A 19,573-nucleotide genomic window follows, 5' to 3' on the forward strand; every position below is an offset into this window, starting at 1 on the left:
CTGCCCACCACGGGTATAGAAACCCGGTTTTTAACGTTGTAAGTCCGCCGACATGCCGCTGAGCCACTGGGGGGGGCGCAGCTTAAGCGTGATTATTCTACAAATGTCTTAGAGGGTCAAACAAAGGATTGGGGAGGGGGCTAGATGCCTTTCTGATTTCATAGTAAAGTGATGCCCTGAATGTAACCCATAATACATTGATTATCTAGGTCACTTACTACTTAAAATAACGCATTCATAGAAGTTTGTTTTTCTTGAAAATTGGGCAATGCTACTCAAGTTATTTATTCCTAATTTTGAAGCTATAGACTAGAGAGAAGGCAGCTAGTCAAGACCAGAAGGCAGCTAGTCAAGACCAGAAGGCAGCTAGTCAAGACCAGAAGGCAGCTAGTCAAGACCATTTGCTCTCATGACTGTCACATAATTATTTTAATTTCTTTGTATATATATATATTTATAAATAGATTATTGTATACGTTGGTGATAGAACGTTAATAATTTCAAATAATCTCTTCAGAAGGCTTTTAAATTTTGTTGACCTATGTTATATATTATTTGTTTAGCTTTTATTGAGGTATATTTCTCAAATGCTAGCTTGTTAGTAACCAGTACTACTTCCGTTTCAACACCATCTTCTATGTCTTGAAAATATATGATAACAAATCATGTACGTTCTTTTATGAGATCATATATATCTTTAGGAACTACTTTCATTTATATTAATTACTCTGAAAGCCATTATCTTAGTTAAATTTAGAATATTATAGAATATCAAAAAGTTGGTCAAACAGGAAGTTAGGGCATCCAAAAGGATGTATAAAAAATTTGGCTGAAAACAAACATTAACAGTAAGGATGTTTTTAAGTATATTAGGGATAAAAAATACTAAGATGAAGATAGAACCTTTGAGGGATGATAAAGGAAGGCTTGTATCTGATGATTATAAAATGGCTAGGTTATCTAACTCTGCTTTTCCTTCAGTTTTTACTAATGAAGACTTATGCAGTATTTCTAATGTTGAACAATTGATAGATGAAAACAAAGTTGAACAAGACAATTACATAAATTCTTGGTTTCTTAAAGTAAAATTAGGAACTTTAATGAGTGATAAGGCTCCTGGGCCAGATATTTCCCCAAGGGTTTTAAAGGAGGTCAAGGATTGGATACATGAGACACTTGCTACAATTTTTTATAAGTCTTTGAATACTGGACATGTACAAAGAGATTGGAAATTGTCACTCGCCTCTTCATTGAAAGTAATAGAATTTGTCTTAGTAATTAAAGTCATAAACAAAGTTTGGAATTTTATCGAATAACCAACATGGTTTCGCTAAGGGAAGAATCTTACTTTAAAAAATATTTTGATATCCTTTGAAAATGTTACATCATATGTAGATGAGGGCAAGTGTGTAGATTTGGTGTATCTGGATTTTCAGAAAACATTTGACAAAGTGTTACATAAAAGGCCTGTAAAGAAACTTGTATCTATAGGTATGAGGAATAAGTTAAATAATTGGATGGAAGAGTGGCTTGATAACGGAAAGTTAGGCTTGTTACAAATGGAGCTCAGTCAACCTGGATTAATGTCACATGTGGTGTACCCCAGGGCTCATTCTTAGGACCATTGCTGCATTTTATTTACATTAATGACATAGATGAAGGAATTAGCAATTAATTACTTAAATTTCCTGATGACATCAAGGTATTGGATGCTGCTGTTTGAAAAGAAGATGTTACTGCTTTACAAATGGATTTAAATCATTTAGTTAGTTGGGCCAATAAATGGTAGATAAGTCTTAACTATGATAACTGTAAGGCATGTTGATTATAATTTAAATTATGAGTATAATTTGGATTAGGATAACCTTAACAGTATTATAAAAGAAAAGTATCTTGGTGTGATAGTTGATCAGTCTTTTAAGCCATCCAAGCAGTGTGTTGTTGCTAGTGGTAGGGCAAATGGGAAATTAGGTTGTATCTATAGAAATATTGAGTGCGAGGCTAAGGAGATTATAAATTCATTATATAGGACACTGATTAAGCCACATTTGGAGTATTGTGTTCAGTCTTTGTCTACTTACATTAGGAAATACATTGAACTGTTGGACAGGGTTCAGATGAAGGTTACTAATATGGTACCTGAGATGAAAAGGTTATCATATGATGAAGAAAAGTTACATCATCTTGAAATGTGTAAAATTCTAAAATGAATTGATAATGATGAATCGTCAATGTTTTCCATAATTTTTGATACCTTTTAGAGCGTAAAGAAAATACTTACATAATATAAAATTAGCTTCAGTTGTCAATATCAAAATAATAAACGACAGATTACGAATCACATTTTCCACTCCTAACATTGGTGAGCATGAAAAACATTTAGTGATTTACAAGCAGTTCAGAGTACGTTATTGGCTTCGAGCACCTCAGAATATATATATATATAGTAACTTACATGTGACTTAGAGTATATTAGTTATAAGTTACTCGGAGCAAGTATTGAGGGCTCAATTTTGAGCACGTATTGATTCACAAGTGACTCCATCTTGGCACACACACCAGCGGTTCATGATCATTGTGATTCATAAGACACACTAGGCTATACATATTTATTTTAATAAATAATGTATTTATTGTTAAAAATAGTGCATTTTTACGTATACAAACATTTATGATAATTAATGAAATGGATACAGTTACAGTTGTTTGCATAGTAGCTCATTTTCGGACAGGACAATTCGAATATTTGTTTTCAAAGTTTATTCTGAGAGCTTCTATTTGTGTTGTTTTATTTTGAGAAACAGCACAGGTGAAAATGCAGGCTAACCTAAATAAGTTGAAGGACCGAAGGATATCTGATGTAACTTTACAAATTCTAGGGTGTTCCTCTTGTCTCATCAGATCTCGCTAAGTTTCTTCTTTTTGAATTCTACTTTAAGTGTAAAGTCAAACCTAATTTCAGTCAATTGTTCTCGATATTACCATGAAAAAAAATGACTTATTCAGAATTCAGGTTATATATCACGCTTTGTCTTTGTTTAAATTTGGAAACTATTCTGCAAAATTAATTTGCAACTTTGCAATACGATTAAATATAATTTTCCAAGTTTTGGCAGGAAGTGGGACCATATTAGTATTTTAAAAAATCATTAAGATATACAAACGTGTTTGTATTACCCTCTTCAAAATCTTCCAACCATGCCAAAAGGTTTACCTGAACTTTGCTATTCATTAACAAAATGTTTGGGTTTCTTCAGTTAATTTTTTTTTCTTTCAAAATGTCACATATGATGATAAGCACATCCTACAGCTAAGTAATGTCTTTTTATCATTGAGTAATATTCGAAACTTGCCGCTAGGATTGATAAGTCTTTTTTAAACCTTTCCAGGATAAAACTGTTCTACTTCGGCTTGGTACAAAAGACATTCGCGAGAAGAACACATTTCTTGACATAGTATTTTGGCCCGGCATGGCCAAGCGCGTTAAGGCGTGCGACTCGTAATCTGAGGGTCGCGGGTTTGCATCCGCGTCGCGCCAAACATTCTTGTCCTTTCAGCCGCGGGGGCGTTATAATGTTACGGTCAATCCCACTATTCGTTGGTAAAAGAGTAGCCCAAAAGTTGACGGCGGGTGGTGATGACTAGCTGCCTTCCCTCTAGTCTTACACTGCTAAATTAGGGACGGCTAGCGCAGATAGCCCTCGAGTAGCTTTGTGCGAAATTCAAAAACAAACAGGCATAGTATTTTGAATAACCTTGATTTTGGAGCAAAAGCTTTTAGAAGATAAACTATTTAAATATATTTCAGCTCACTGCCAGACTTGTGAGAAACTAAATACTCTCTGTGTATCACACAGTGTGCATACTTTGTTTTGGGCGCTACTTTTCACACTTCTTTATATCCAATTTTTCCTCCAGTCACAACCCACTGCTCCTTCTCTACATACACTGATACATTTTGACCATCTGAGTTCGTTCTTGGATAAAAACTCATCCATTACATGAAATATATCAATTTTTTAGTTGTTCCTTGTATAGGACTACAAATTATTAAATCTTCATGAAATTTTTCTATTCAAATTTATATCTGGACGTAGGATAAACTGTGTCTGTTGTTGGCTGAAAATTGAACACAAGAAATTGCGGTAATAAATATCTTTTTTATTTTTCGATGATCTGAAGCTCTTTTCCTGATGGTTCGGGTTTGGGTCTTCTGGTTAGAGGATGAATGGTTGTCAGTGAAGGATGAAGTGTTGGCTGTAGTGATACGTGTGGTTTGAGTGTAAGCTGAGGTTGTTTCTTGATTAGTGATGTCTGAGTGAATTGGGTTTGTTTATTTGTTTGTTTTGAATTTCGCGCAAAGCTACTAGAGGACTATCTGCGCTAGCCGTCCCTAATTTAGCAGTGTAAGATAGAGAGAAGGCAGCTAGTTATTACCACCAACCACCAACACTTGGTCTTCAACATCACGGTCTGTTTTAACACTACTGGTCTGCAGTTTCAATGGCTGTTTCAACACTTGATCGTCAAGTTTAGTCTTTTTCAATAGTGTCGGTCTACCAACGAATAGTGGGACTGACCGTCACATTATACCGCCCCTACGGCTGAAAGGGCAAGCGTGTTTGGTGCGACTGGGATTCGAACCCGCGATCCTCAGATTACGAGTCGAATGGCTTAACACGCTTGACCATGTGAATTGGGAACAGAAGCTTGTAGTTTTCGTTTATTGGCTGTTATATGTGTTAATGTGAGTGTAGTTATTCTTGACCTGTGGAATATATAAAACTACATTAGTGACAGGCAGTGAGCGGCAACATGGGTCTTTGTATTAAGTGTATGAAAGGCTTGCTGATTGTAGTAAACTGCATCAGAGTTTGTCAGCGGAGGTGTTCAGCTCTGAATTGAAAGCAATGGAAGTAACAACAGTTAATTAATATAAAGTCAGCTACAACTCTCGGGGTTGTCACAACCTTGAGAGATCCGGTATGGCCAGGTGGGTTAAGGCGTTCGACTCCTAATCTGAGAGTCGCGGGTTTGAATTCCCGTCGCACCTAACATGCTCGCTCTTTCAGCCGTGGGGGCGTTATAATGTGAAGGTCAATCCCACTATTCGTTGGTAAAAGAATAGCCAAAGGGTTGGCGGTGGGTGGTGATAACATACTGCCTTCCCTCTAGTCTTACACTGCAAAATTATGGACGGCTAGTGTAGATAGCCCTCGTGTAGCTTTGCGCGAAATTCCAAAACAAACAAACAAACAACCTTGAGATACTCGGTATTGAGACATGTGGCTTTCGATCGGATTCGGTGAACTGCGTGAAGTTTAGATTTAATGGCTGTTTTAAGTGAATGTTGGATATCCGCTAGAGAGATAGAAGGATGTTGGCTCAAGAAAAAAAGAAAAGACAAATCTATGTATGGTGTTGTCTGTCTTTGTTGTGGTTTGACTGGTCAGTTTTTCCATGTTTCTGATTGGGAGACTTCCTCTTGGTTCAACTAATGGTCACAACAGGCTACTCATCTCTAATCCGAAATGTCTGTTTAGAGAAGGTTTTATTGTGCTAATGTAATACAATTCTTTAGTTTTCCTGTCTTCCAAAATGTGTCTGTGTCGATGATTTTAGTTTTCCCAGTTTATTTTGACGTGATGTGTTCTGCAATGGTTGAATTTTGTGCTATCTTTATGTTCCTTTATTTTTGTCAAGAGTCATATTCACATTTTTCCAACATATGTTTCGTTGCAGGAACGTGGAATTTCATAAATGAAATTTCTGTATTTCTTATTGGTAATGTATCTGTTTCTTTCTCACCAAAATTGATCTTCATGTCTTGTAACATTTCTGTTGGACATCTTTGTTGGATTTCTTTGTTATGCATTTGAGTTTCTCACTGAAATTTTGAAGGTAGGGGAGGCAATTAGTGGTAGTAGTAGTGTTTTCCTTTTCTTACTGTTGTGGGTTTCTTCTAGAAGTTTTTAATACAGAAGGAGGTGTAACCATTCTGTTTAAAATAATCCACAATATTTTGGCATCCTGTATTGATGGCTGTCTTATCATAAATATTTTCTTCTCTCTTGTTTAGACATTAGATTGTACCACGTTTCATCGAGTTTGGATGATAGAACTAAAAGTGTAGGCACCTGTTCATGTGGGGTTTTGTATCAGTTGTGGTGATATTTCGCTCTTGTCTGCTGATGAGTGTGTGAAGAAATGGTTGATTGTTTTGTTTCTCTATTTCTATAGTGACAGGAATTATTTTTTTCTATAGAATTAAGATGTTCTAGGAAAACTGATAAGTTTCATGACCATGGGACCGGATAACAAAGGTGTCGGCAACGTAACGTCTGTAGAAACTTGAAATTTTCAGCTTGGTAAGAGTGGTGATCCCATGGCTAGATTATCTCTTTGATCATAGAATTCTTCGTTATATTGGAAATAGGTTGACTGTAGGCAAATAGTCGTTATTCCATGATGGCGTCTGTCTTCGTGTTAGTTCTGTGCGTCAAATAATTGCCATTCAGCAGTTGTTATGTGGTAATATGAGAAGTTTCTACGATTGAAACATTGGTAAATATGTATGTGACGTCAAAACTCATCAGAATATCATGAGATATGATGTGTAGCTTGATAAGATATTCTATGAAATCTGTCGATTTGTGAGTGTAATGTATGGTATTCCCTCGTAGTGGAGGTAAGATAGTACTAAGAATGTAGTTAGTTGATGGCAAGATGAGTTTATAGCACTGACAATAGGCCTAAAAGGTATATTAGGCAGAGTATTCATGATGAAATTTACTTGAGTGAACGATAGCTGCCTATTTAACAAACAGAAGTAAACAGCCATTAACTTGCAAACTCGATACTTTGTTAAGACACACCTTTAGAATTTACATACAAACTCAATCACTGACTGTTTACTCACCAAGTCTTGTTTTTATACAATATTTCTCACTATCACGTAAATTCGAGATATCGTATAAAATCTAGACACTCAGCAACTTTTCCACACATCACATGACATCACTATGACATGCCAACACTCTCTAATAGGTAATACAAAATGTCTAAATTAAACATTTCAGAGCCTTTCTTATGGATTCTGCTTCGTTACACTCTAAGTCGACTATATTTGTTACCCTGTGAACCAACTTATTTGTTATTTAAGTTACAGCCTTTTGTGATGTAATTCTCTTTAGTGTCAGGGGAATTTTATTAGCAGACAACAAATCTCTTTGACGTATATCTTACCTCACATCCATGCCTCTGCATGAAGTCAGTTGCCAAATTTCTGTCTTCTTTAGTGCCAATTACCCAAACATCATGTCTTCTGGAGAACTACCTTCAATCTTTCTTCTTACTCGTACTTTATGACCACTTATGCTCACATGGATCTATTATCTTATTTCATTTCTAGGGGCAAGTTCCTACCTTTAATCACCAAATTAGGTAATTAAATCGTAGGTAAAAGATTTAGTTTTGATAAACATATTGCTGTGTTTCACATTAGTAAGCCCATTAATTCGTGGACTAACTTCCTTAAATAATACATTCCTCATTTCTGTTGAAACATCTGGTGTATTCTCGTCCTGAATATGTCATCTCGCTGGTTTAATGTAATTGACCAAAAATATTAGTCTTGGTGTAGCGTCTGTGTTTTACATTCTATTGTGGTCCTTGAGGAATAATTCCTAGTAACACGTCCTGTTTATTAACAGTTTGCCTGGCATGGCCAGGTGGGTTAAGGCGTGCGACTCGTAATCTGAGGGTCTCGGGTTCGAATCCCCGTCGCACCAAACTTGCTCGCCTTTTCAGCTGTGGGGGCGTTATTACGTGACGGTCAATCCCACTATTCATTGGTAAAAGAGTAGCCCAAAAGTTTGCGGTTGGTGGTGATGACTGGCTGCCTTCTCTCTTGTCTTACACAGCTAAATATACACGGCTAGCGCAGATAGCCCTCGAGTAGCTTTGCTCAAAATTCAAAAACAAAACAAATCATTAACAGTTGGAACGCCAGCTGGCCTGTGGTTTACCTCCTCCATCCTAATAAATTTGTTGAGATATTCTAAACTTTTCTTAGTGTTTCTTTCTTATGCAATCTAGTAAGTTCATAATTGCTGGATGGTGAATTTGATTTTTAATTTATGACTTTACTAGGTTCTAGTTCTGTTAGTAACTCTACAACTTTCTTGGTGTATTCTGACTTTGCCTTAGCTTAATTTGCATCTTTTTATGTGGCATCTATAAATTTATTACATGCCAATGACTCCATCATTCACGTAAGATAGTTGGACAAGCGTGTTTCCAAGTCGTCATTTCTCCTTATTCTGCTTTTAAACTTTACTTTGAAAACTTTCTTCTGGTGTATCACTCCAGTCTGATTAATAATGCAGCCACCAATGACTGATAGTTTTTACTTCTTTCAGCTGTAATATTGCTTAATTTTATTAAGGTTTGCCCTTTGAAACAAATACAAGATGACCATCTGTTCAATATAAAAATTATTTTAAATTGATGCTTTGTATTCCTTCCATGGTACCTTTTCTTTATAATCTGTTGGTTTCTTAGTTGAGAGATGTGTTGAGATTTAAAAAAAAAAAAAAAAATGCAGGTTATTAAACATTGCACCCTATATAAAATAGAATATAATTAACATTTGAAGAATAACTATATAAGTAATTTCTACATTAATTTAATCCTGGTGTGCACTTTATATGGTTACAGAGGTGTAAAAGATTATTTCAGTTCTTGAAGTTAAAATTCCATTGTTGACTTATCGTTATCTCGATTATATATTCATCCTGAAAACTGATACTGGTAACCCTGGAATGAAAATAACTGATTCATCACGATTATATATTCATCCTGAAAACTGATACTGGTAACCCTGGAATGAAAATAACTGATTCATCACGATTATATATTCATCCTGAAAACTGATACTGGTAACCCTGGAATGAAAATAACTGATTCATCACGATTATATATTCATCCTGAAAACTGATGCCGGTAACCGTGACATAAGAATAACTGATTCATCACGATTATATATTCATCCTGAAAACTGATATTGGTAACCGTGAAATAAGAATAACTGATTCATCACGATTATATATTCATCCTGAAAACTGATATTGGTAACCGTGGAATAAGAATAACTGATTCATCACGATTATATATTCATCCTGAAAACTGATATTGGTAACCGTGAAATAAGAATAACTGATTCATCACGATTATATATTCATCCTGAAAACTGATATTGGTAAAGGTGGAATGAAAATAACTGATTTAAAGGTACATAATGGAGTGGAACAATAATTAGCTTCCAAACAAATTGAGCGAATCACCTGGACATATGTGATCCTCTGTCCAAAACTGCTTGTTACTGATTAGTTCACCATTTGTACTATAGATTATTCACTTTCAAGTATGGTAATGTAATTCATCCCACATTTATTACCTGAAAAATCGATCAACAGTGATATAACTGTAGTAGTTCAGGAATGTTCCACAGTTATTAATAATACAACAGTAATATTGAAAATTGTAGAATAAATTTAATGATATTTGAGGTTTAAAGTCTGCGGCAAATGTGGAGAAAGGTAAGGCTGGTTTCTTCCTTGTATTTAAATACTGAAATTCCAAATTTGTTATTCTGCCTTGATGGTTTGATGTTTCTTCTGATATATATATTTCTACTTCAATGTTTTTCAATTTTTTTCAATTTTTGTTATCTCCTAAATTGCTTTTAAATTTTGTTCAATTTTCTTATTTTTCCTCTAGTAACCTAATTGATCATATTCTCTTTATAACTTATTTTTTTTATGAGATTACTCAAATAATTTCTATAATTGTTGAATTCTAACGTATTGATGGTCTGGCATGGCCAAGCGCGTAAGGCGTGCGACTCGTAATCCGAGGGTCGCGGGTTCGCGCCCGCGTCGCGCTAAACATGCTCGCCCTCCCAGCCGTGAGGGCGTATAATGTTACGGTCAATCCCACTATTCATTGGTAAAAGAGTAGCCCAAGAGTTGGCGGTGGGTGGTGATGACTAGCTGCCTTCCCTCTAGTCTTACACTGCTAAATTAGGGACGGCTAGCACAGATAGCCCTCGAGTAGCTTTGTGCGAAATTTAAAAAAAAACAAAAAACAAACTAACGTATTGGAAGTTCGTGGTATACTTGCAGTTCCGTAAACTAGTGAAATAATATACTAGTTTCAGATGTAAAATTACAACTCAACAGTTAATATTTAGCGATTTTAGTACCAAGTAAAAAAAAATAGGATTGAAATAATTATTCTGTTTAAATCATACTGAAAATCAATCTCAGTTCGAGAAAATATTTTCTGAAAATGAATAGGATCCCTCGAAACAGTTCATTTTCATTCAAAGTTCGTATCTTTGTTTTGCCTTTAAAAGTTTCAGCTATAAGATTACTATAATACATTTTATGATTTTACTCCAATGTAAACGAACGAAAAAAAGTCTATTTGAACTAATATTTTTACTGGGTTGTGTGACTACTTTAAATCTAAAGAAAAGCCTAACGGTTTTAGTAATAATGAATAGAAAGTATGTTTTAATATAAAGCTCGTAAATTGAACAATTAAAACAAAAATATATTATTAAGAGTATCTTATTAATTTCCAACAACGGTCATGACCCTCTGGTGTATCTAGTTTCTGTCACTTGTAAAGCACTAACATGTGTTCTGAGTTTCTGTCAGCCATAAATATTTTCTATGAGTCACTTACAACTAGTATACTCTTAAGAATTGCTTGTGCTGCTCGTGAGTCAATAATATGTAATTCTAGAGGTATAAAATGACTCATATTCTTTACATTAGTCTCTTGATGTTGTTAATTGCAGAACATTCTATTAATGCTAATTTTTAGAATTTGCATAAAATGCCCTTGTTGAAGCTGTAACTGGAAATGCTATACGTCAAATGAAATTGAAGACAAAACATCCACTGAAGATAAAATTCGGAGTAGAAACAGATCCGTTAAAAAGTATTATAAAAATGATCGAGTGAAACTTCTAAAAGTGTGACACTACTAATGATCAATGGTAATAGATACAATAAAAATTAGCTCTTGTGCTGTAAGTAAGTAAACTTTATAAAGAAAAGGAACATCTAAAGGCTGCGAAATCATGATTTATTAACAATGCCACATGAAACTTAGTAATCATGATCTATTAACAATGCCACATGAAACTTAGTAATCATGATATATTAAAAATGCCACATGAAACTTAGTAATCATGATTTATTAACAATGTCACATAAAACTTAGTAATCATGATCTATTAACAATGCCACATGAAACTTAGTAATCATGATCTATTAACAATGCCACATGAAACATAGTAATCATGATCTATTAACAATGCCACATGAAACTTAGTAATCATGATCTATTAACAATGCCACATGAAACTTAAGTGAATACATTTTCATGTTATTTCGGATACCGTAGTAGTTTTCTTAAGCATTCAAAATGCATGGCTTAATATTAAGTTGAGATCTTTGTAACACAGAATTTGCAGTTTTCAGTGGTCGTTGTTGAAAACTGGGTATAATAAATGTGAAATATCTTAAAACTCTTAGTTTTAATAACATGTAAAACACGTTATAACTTTGGCGTATGCGGAAAATTACTTTTATAGAAGACTAGTTCTCATTTTAAATATTGTAATAGAAATAATAATAATAAACACTTTCTTTTATAATACTGAAACTTTTTGTTTATATTACCGCAGATTTTTTACACTTAGAACGATTTTTCGAACAGTTTAATAAATGATAAAAGACAAACATCTTAATTTGTGTCAAGCGCTTTGAATGTTCACATTTTTTTATGTCATGCAGTATACGTATTGCCCTACTAGTGATATTTATTAATGTCTAAGTAAAACAAAGCATTTATTTACATCGTCACGTTTTATTGTGACAGTTTTTCGAGATAATGACGATTAAATTCGTCTACTTAAATACCAAAATAATTTATTGTTTCTGTGAAATGTTTTTAACAGGTTTTCTGAGATTATTTAGGGGTAGGTCTCCGCTAGCAACGAAATGTAACAAATCATTTATGTGGGTTTTAACTACGTCCTGTAATAGGTTATTAAAGAAGGTGACGACTATCTAGGTCTTGGTCTTCAAAATGGGCATCTGAAGATGGTGTGGAACCTTGGCTGGTTTTCTCGAAATGAACTATTGATTACAAATATGTCTTTATCTGACGGCAGGTGGCATTACGTGGAGCTTTACAGGTATTAATCAAAGCTTTTTTTCCTTCTCGATTCCCAATTATTTTACTCTGTGTATTGCAGTAATTTCCAATGTATTAGTTTTAAATATTTCTCGGTAATATTTACGTATAATGTGTTATATATAATCTTTGATTTCTAATTTTGTAAAATCTGTCACATATTGTTTCTAATATTGTTTTCATGATACAATTATCGAGTATAAGATATATCAAAATTACATGCGTAAAACTAGAACATATCTGAACTTATGTCCGTTTGTTTAAAGTTAAGGACAAAGCAACACAATAGGCTATCTCTGCACTGCTCACCAGAAGTATCGAAGACCGGATTCAGGCGTTGCAAGTCTTCAAACATAACGCTTTGCCACTAGGGGACTTGAACTTATAAAAATAAACATATGAGACTTGGGTATTTTACTTTATGTTCATCTATCACACAGAAAATTCACAGGAATACTTACCAATAAAATCCGCAAGTAAAGAATATAGTCATCTATCAGGTCATCACTTGAGTAATGTCCGATTTTAGGTTCAGAAAAAGAGAAAGGATTTCAAACGTTTTTACTGTTATATAATCAACAATGTATGTTCCATTATTATTAATTACTTCCTGCCAATGATTCACAAGCTTCTTGGGGTTTGGAGGGAAAGAATGCAGAGAGGGTAGTGTTCACATCTTCATGTTTTCCAAACTCCTTTCCATCATGATAGTTCTGCAAACTTCAGAATATATGATAATCAGATGGGACAAGGTCTGGAGAATAAGGAGGATGTTAAAGTTTTTTCCCAGTCTAGCTCTTCAGTCTTTGAAGATGTGATCCTTTGTGTATGGGACCGTGCATTATCCTGGTGTAACACAACACCTTTACGATTGATCAAAACAGGTCTCTTTACTTTCAGTGCAGCTTTCAAGCGCTTTAACTATTGACAGTAGAAGTCTGATGTAATCGTTACATTGAGTGGCAGCAACTCAAAGTGGATCACACCAACAACATCCCACCAAACGCTTAACAAGACTTTCCTAGGGTTGAGGTCCATTTTGGGCTGTACTTTAGCCAGTCTACCTGCACTGAGCCATTGTCTGCGGCGCTTAACATTTTTATAATATATTCATTTTTCATCTCCAATCACTAACCTCTCCAAACATGGTGAGTTACTTTCACGAGAGTGCAGAGATGTGCAAATGTCCACTCTTGCTCTAAAGTTGGCCTCTTTCAAATCATGGATGCCCCACTTTCCAAGTTTTGACACTTTTCCGAGCTGTTGCATGGGTTGAATCAAGCTTCTGCGCTAGTTCTTCAACTATTACAGCACAATCTTATTAAGTGTAGCCAGCATCAAGTCATCATTTAAGTCAACGAGATGACCTGAACGTGGCACATCACTTAAGCTGTAGTCACCTAATCTGAACTTCTGAAACCACCTTCGACATTTTCTTTCATTGAGAGACTCCGCACCATAAACACCTTGAATGTTTCGTGTAGTTTCTGCTGCACTGTTTAAAATCATAAAACATGATATGTCTAATGTGATCCTCAGACACATCCATCTTCATAAAGGTTTATTTGATTAAAGATCTGAAAAAGTAGAGTTAGGTTAGTTTCTTTTATTTGTCTGAACATTTTTATACACGTCCTACTACATATTTTAGTCACTAAAACCTTTTACAAAGACAGAAATGATGATGCACTTTCTGTATTAAATTTTAAAACATTATTAATGGGATGACTTGATATATGCACAATAATGTATCAATATGACAACTGAATACTACAGAGGAATTTATTCGAAAAGTTTAGGTTTATCCACTAGGGAGAATGTATGATATAAACATTAGATGGTTTTCTTCATCATGAAGTTATTGGTAATAATAGAAATTGCACGCATATTAATTCATTTGAAATTAGAATAATGTTCTTATATTATAAAATCAACGTGTTAATGTACTGGCTTCTGTTGTCACTACAGTCTGAAAACACATAAAATGTTTATCGTTTTTTTACGTTTAAAAGAGTGTGTATTTAACATCATTGTTTTAATTATAACACGCACATTTATATGCGTATTACTGAGAACAAAAGTGTTTTCGTTATTTTCTACAAAACGGTATAAGTAAAGGATCTCTCTTTATGCTAAGAAAGTATATACATTAACATATTGTGTAGTTTCCTAACATAATAATAACAAAATTTATTCAAAGTGTTTTTTGTTAATACATTGGATATTTTGACAATTGATAATTAATAATACTAATAAAAATTATTATTAGTATTATTTATTGGTATTATATTTTTTATTAAATTTATTAGTATTATAAATTATCAATTGTCAAAATATCCAATGTATTAATAACAAAATTTATTCAAAATGTTCTTTATTAATACATTGGATATTTTGACAATTGATAATTTATAATACTAATACAAATTCATAGGTGAGCCAATAAAAGAAAAACTATGAAAGAAAAACGTAATCTCATTCAAAAAATAAAAACTATTAAATTATGATATAAACATGCATAACTGAATTTTCAACGAGAAGGAAAACTTCAGATCGCGCAGAGGGGTTATTCCTACAAATCTATTGCTGTATTCACTGTTCTGTAGTTTCCCGATTAATAGGCGTTTGTTACGTATCATTATTTATATCGGACGACACTCCAATTTATTATATTAACGTCCTACCATTTCAAATAATCAGAATTTTGAATTTCGAAGTTAATTAAATATTAACATGTATCAAATTTTTGATATTTGCCAACAAGATTGATACACACAATTTACTCTTTTACACAAATATATTTTAATACACACAAGAAAACAATATAATGTATAATAACAGTTATTACTAATATATATTGAAAATGATGGTTTATATACAAGAGTTTTACAAACAATACTGAGACTTATATCCGGTATAGAACTGGATGTTTTATCGGCGATCTACAGTCATGTGTTAAAGTTAGGACACCCTATGAAAGCCTGTGTATTTTTGTAACAGTTTTGGATATATAGATATTTAATCTCAATTTTAACAATACTGAGAGATTATATGAATATAACTGAACAATTAAAACTGAAGAAAAGACTTTTCAAAATCTTCTGTGAATGTCATGCTACAAAAATGCATATTCAAACTGAGGAAAAAGTTAGGACACCCTACTCCCTTATAGCTAGTGTTACCCCCTTTGGCTGAAATAACTGCAGTGAGACGCTTCTTGTAGCCATCTACTAATCTCTGACATTGGTCTGAAGAACGTTTGTTTCACTCCTCAACGCAGAATTTTGTCAGCTGTGAGATGTTTGAGGGGTTTCTTGCATGCACAGCCCATTTCAAGTCACCCCACAGTATTTCAATGGGATTAAGATTTGGACTTTGACTCGGCCATTCCAGGACTCCCCATTTTTTAGTTTTCAGCCAGTCCTTGGTGGATTTACTGGTATGTTTTGGGTCATTGTTATGTTGCAGGGTCCAGTTCCGCTTCAGCTTTAATTTTCATACAGATGGTCTCACATGATCCTCAAGCACCCTCTGATACACGGTAGAATTCATGGTGGATTCTGTGATTGTGAGCTGTCCAGGTTCTGCTGCAGCAAAGCAGCCCCAAACCATGACACTTCCACCTCCATGCTTCACAGTTGGTATGAGGTTCTTTTCCTGGAATGCTGTATTTGGTTTAGCCAAACATGTCCTCTGTTCTGGTGTCCAAATAATTCAATTTTGGACTCATCTGTCCAAAGAACATTATTCCAGAAGTCCTGGTCTTTGTCTACATTCTCTCTGGCAAACTTCAGTCTGGCCTTGATGTTTCTCTTAGAGATCAAAGGTTTCCTCCTTGCACACCTCCCATGCAAGTTAAACTTGTGCAGTCTCTTTCTAATTGTAGAGGCATGCACTTTCACATCAACAGTACCCTCAGCCTGCTGTAGGTCCCGTGATGACATTTTAGGGTTTTTGGTGACCTTTTTAGCATCTTGCGGTCTGCTCTCGGGGTGAACTTGTTTGGACGACCAGACCTAAGCATGTTGGCAGTTGTTTTGAAAGCTCTCCACTTGTTGACTATTTTCAGGATAGTGGAATGGCTGATTTCAAACTATTTTGAAATCTTTTTAAATCCCTCACTAGACTCATAAGCTGCTACAATTTTCTTTCTGAAGGCCTCAGACAGCTCTTTTGCTCTCACCATGGTGCTCACTCTCACTTCAACAGTCAGGTGCACACCAAACTAAATGTCTGAGGTTTAAATAGGGCAAGCCTCATTCACAATGCTGAGTAACGATCTTCTAATCACGTGCACCTGATATGATACACCTGTGTGAGAGTTGAGCCATTTTATGTGGGTATAAATGTGAGGGTGTCCTAACTTTTTCCTCAGTTTGAATATGCATTTTTGTAGCATGACATTTACAGAAGATCTTGAAAAGTCTTTTCTTCTGTTTTAATTGTTTAGTGATATTCCTATAATCTCTCAGTATTGTTGAAATTGAGATTAAATATCTATATATCCAAAAATGTTACAAAAATACACAGGCTTTCATAGGATGTCCTAACTTTTTCACATGACTGTATGCTCACGACGATCAAAGTAATTCTAGTTTATATTATCACACCTTGCTTAAGTTAACGCCATCTTTTCTTGGTTATTCTCACACCCTTGCAATCTCACTTCTTACTGAAGACGTGCGGTTTGTAATTTTCGAAATCTCTTAACGTACTTGGTCAAATTCTCTAATTTCCAGATTAATAGGCATTAATCACAATTATAGTACACTGGCTACAGCTGACCAAGTGTGTGTGTGTTTTCTAATTAAAAACCCACATCGGGCTATCTGCTGAGCCCAACGAGGGAAATCGAACCTCTGATTTTAACGTTGTAAATTCGTAGACTTACCGCTGTACTAGCGGGGGGCTTCTCACGCGAGCGTCTAGATTGTTCACCAAAATTCGCTTGACAATGATACTGTCAATCACTAGTATTACATACACACTTAATACATTGTTGATTCTTACGATCAATAATCTTCTACAAATTTTTAGAACAGGCGAGACTTGCACAATACACAGTTAAGAATATACATCATGTGCAAAAAAGAAAATTATACTAAAACAAAAGTAGATACTGATATAAATGTACAACAGTAAATGTGTTACATGTTCAATATTATTTCTGCAACATTTTCTTAAAAACTTGATTGATTTGGAATTAAACCCAAAGTGCTCTGCTCACCACTGTTATCAAAACCCGGTTTCTAGCGGTTTCAATCCACAGACATACCTCTGTATCACTGCGGGAGTTTTCGAAAAAATGAATGATGTTATTAGTTGTTAATGAATAACACCATTACACCTATTAAATGTACTCTCACAGGACCCCAAAAAGTATTCTATTTCAAGAGTAACAAATATTTTTATTTCTTGGTTTGATATTCATATATCATTTTGTATTATAACCTACAGATTGTGAAATCCTGTCTCATGATTCATGACATGCGCACGTTTTAATGATGTCAAGATAGTACAAAATGAAACTTTAAGTGTTTCTTATGTGACTTTATTTTAGTGCCTACTATATGACTAGCAAACAACACACTATTGTATAATGGTGTGAGTAGTTAAAACCAGTGAACTCTCTAGGCAGCCTTAGACCCATTTTGGGGAAATTATAAGAAATCGCAGGTTTATCCTTATCAGATGATCAGTTTCCTCAGACTTGTCAGTCTCTTCTTCAGACTCCTGGTCCAACCACTACACCAAAGGCTTGTGTACGACTCATGGTTGCAGCTTATCAACGTGTTCATGAGCTATTTCTTGTATCTCACTTCCACTGACTTCGTATTTTCACTGGAATATGGACCAGCCCAGCCTTATCCATATTGTTTCCTTACGAGTAGCACATACCACAACCTTATCCAATCACCATTTTAGAATATTAATTCCTTTTCCATTCAATCACAGCATTGTTTTGTCTGTTGAGCCACCTTTCAAAATTTCTATCCTTTAAACTTGTTGTTGGGCATCACTGATTTCAAACACTCCACATCCTCTTGAGATACTATGAGATCTCACCTCTTGGTGGGAGTCCGTAGATCATGTCATATCTAAACATCAGCAACTTGGGTGAACCCACCTGTTTATCCCTGTTTTCTGCTTTATATTCTACATCACACATGGAAAGTGTTTATTTCAATCGGCTGTAGTGAGTCAGATCATGTCGTACCTAAACATTAACAACTTGGGTGAACCCACTTGTTTATCCCTGTTTTCTGCTTTATATTCTACATCACACATGGAAAGTGTTTATTCCAATCGGCTGTAGTGAGTCAGATCATGTCGTACCTAAACATTAACAACTTGGGTGAACCCACTTGTTTATCCCTGTTTTCTGCTTTATATTCTACATCACACATGGAAAGTGTTTATTCCAATCGGCTGTAGTGAGTCAGATCATGTCGTACCTAAACATTAACAACTTGGGTGAACCCACCTGTTTATCCCTGTTTTTTGCTTTATATTCTACATCACACATGGAAAGTGTTTATTCCAATCGGTTGTAGTGAGTCAGATCATGTCGTACCTAAACATCAACAACTTGGGTGAACCCACTTGTTTATCCCTGTTTTCTGCTTTATATTCTACATCACACATGGAAAGTGTTTATTCCAATCGGTTATAGTGGGTCCAATAAACTTCACAGACATTTGCTTTATAGGCTACCCTACCCTCCCTACCAAACAATCAGTCTGAGGTTGAAATATGAAGTACAAGTCTTCAATATACTTAACACCTTGATGAACAGGTGGTCCCTTGGTCTGTGTATTTTCTCAGAACTGTGCCATCCATATCTCTACTAATTCCTTTGCGATGGTCTGAATTAGTGTATCAAAAATAGGACTTTGCTCACTTCGTGAAATAATCAATAGCCACGAGTTGTTGTTGTCCTTGGAGATCTGCAGGAGTAAACTAGTGATGTCCAGGGCTACTTTCTACAGAGGAGAACCACTATTTTTTTACTGGAATTTACTTTGTTCAGACAATTTTTTACTTTGGGTAGCACACACACTGTGCAGTGTTCACATTGTTACTGAATCATGACGAGAAAAACTGTTATTAAATATTAGTACATGTACGTCTTATACCCTGGTGTCCTCCAATTTTGTTTCATGCAAAATCTGGAGAATTTCATACATCAGAGTCGGTAGCTACAACACAGATGGAGAACCACTTCTTGGTGGCTAGTATTGGATAAATGTAACATTGATATGCAATGAGCAGTGTACGTATTCGATATGTAACTTTCAAA

At 34.8% G+C, this 19,573-nt stretch overlaps 1 protein-coding gene across 1 annotated transcript in view; it reads left to right on the forward strand.

The window, feature by feature from the left end:
• LOC143250842 (uncharacterized) overlaps nucleotides 1-19,573 on the forward strand; it is a 135,744-nt gene that overhangs the window by 105,306 nt on the left and 10,865 nt on the right. The window contains exon 23 of the mRNA XM_076501916.1: nucleotides 12,123-12,274. Coding sequence (XP_076358031.1) covers nucleotides 12,123-12,274 — 152 coding nt within the window. The remainder of the gene's footprint in view (nucleotides 1-12,122; nucleotides 12,275-19,573) is intronic.

This window comes from Tachypleus tridentatus, chromosome 5, assembly GCF_004210375.1.
Source record: "Tachypleus tridentatus isolate NWPU-2018 chromosome 5, ASM421037v1, whole genome shotgun sequence".
Taxonomy (NCBI): Eukaryota; Metazoa; Arthropoda; class Merostomata; order Xiphosura; family Limulidae; genus Tachypleus; species Tachypleus tridentatus.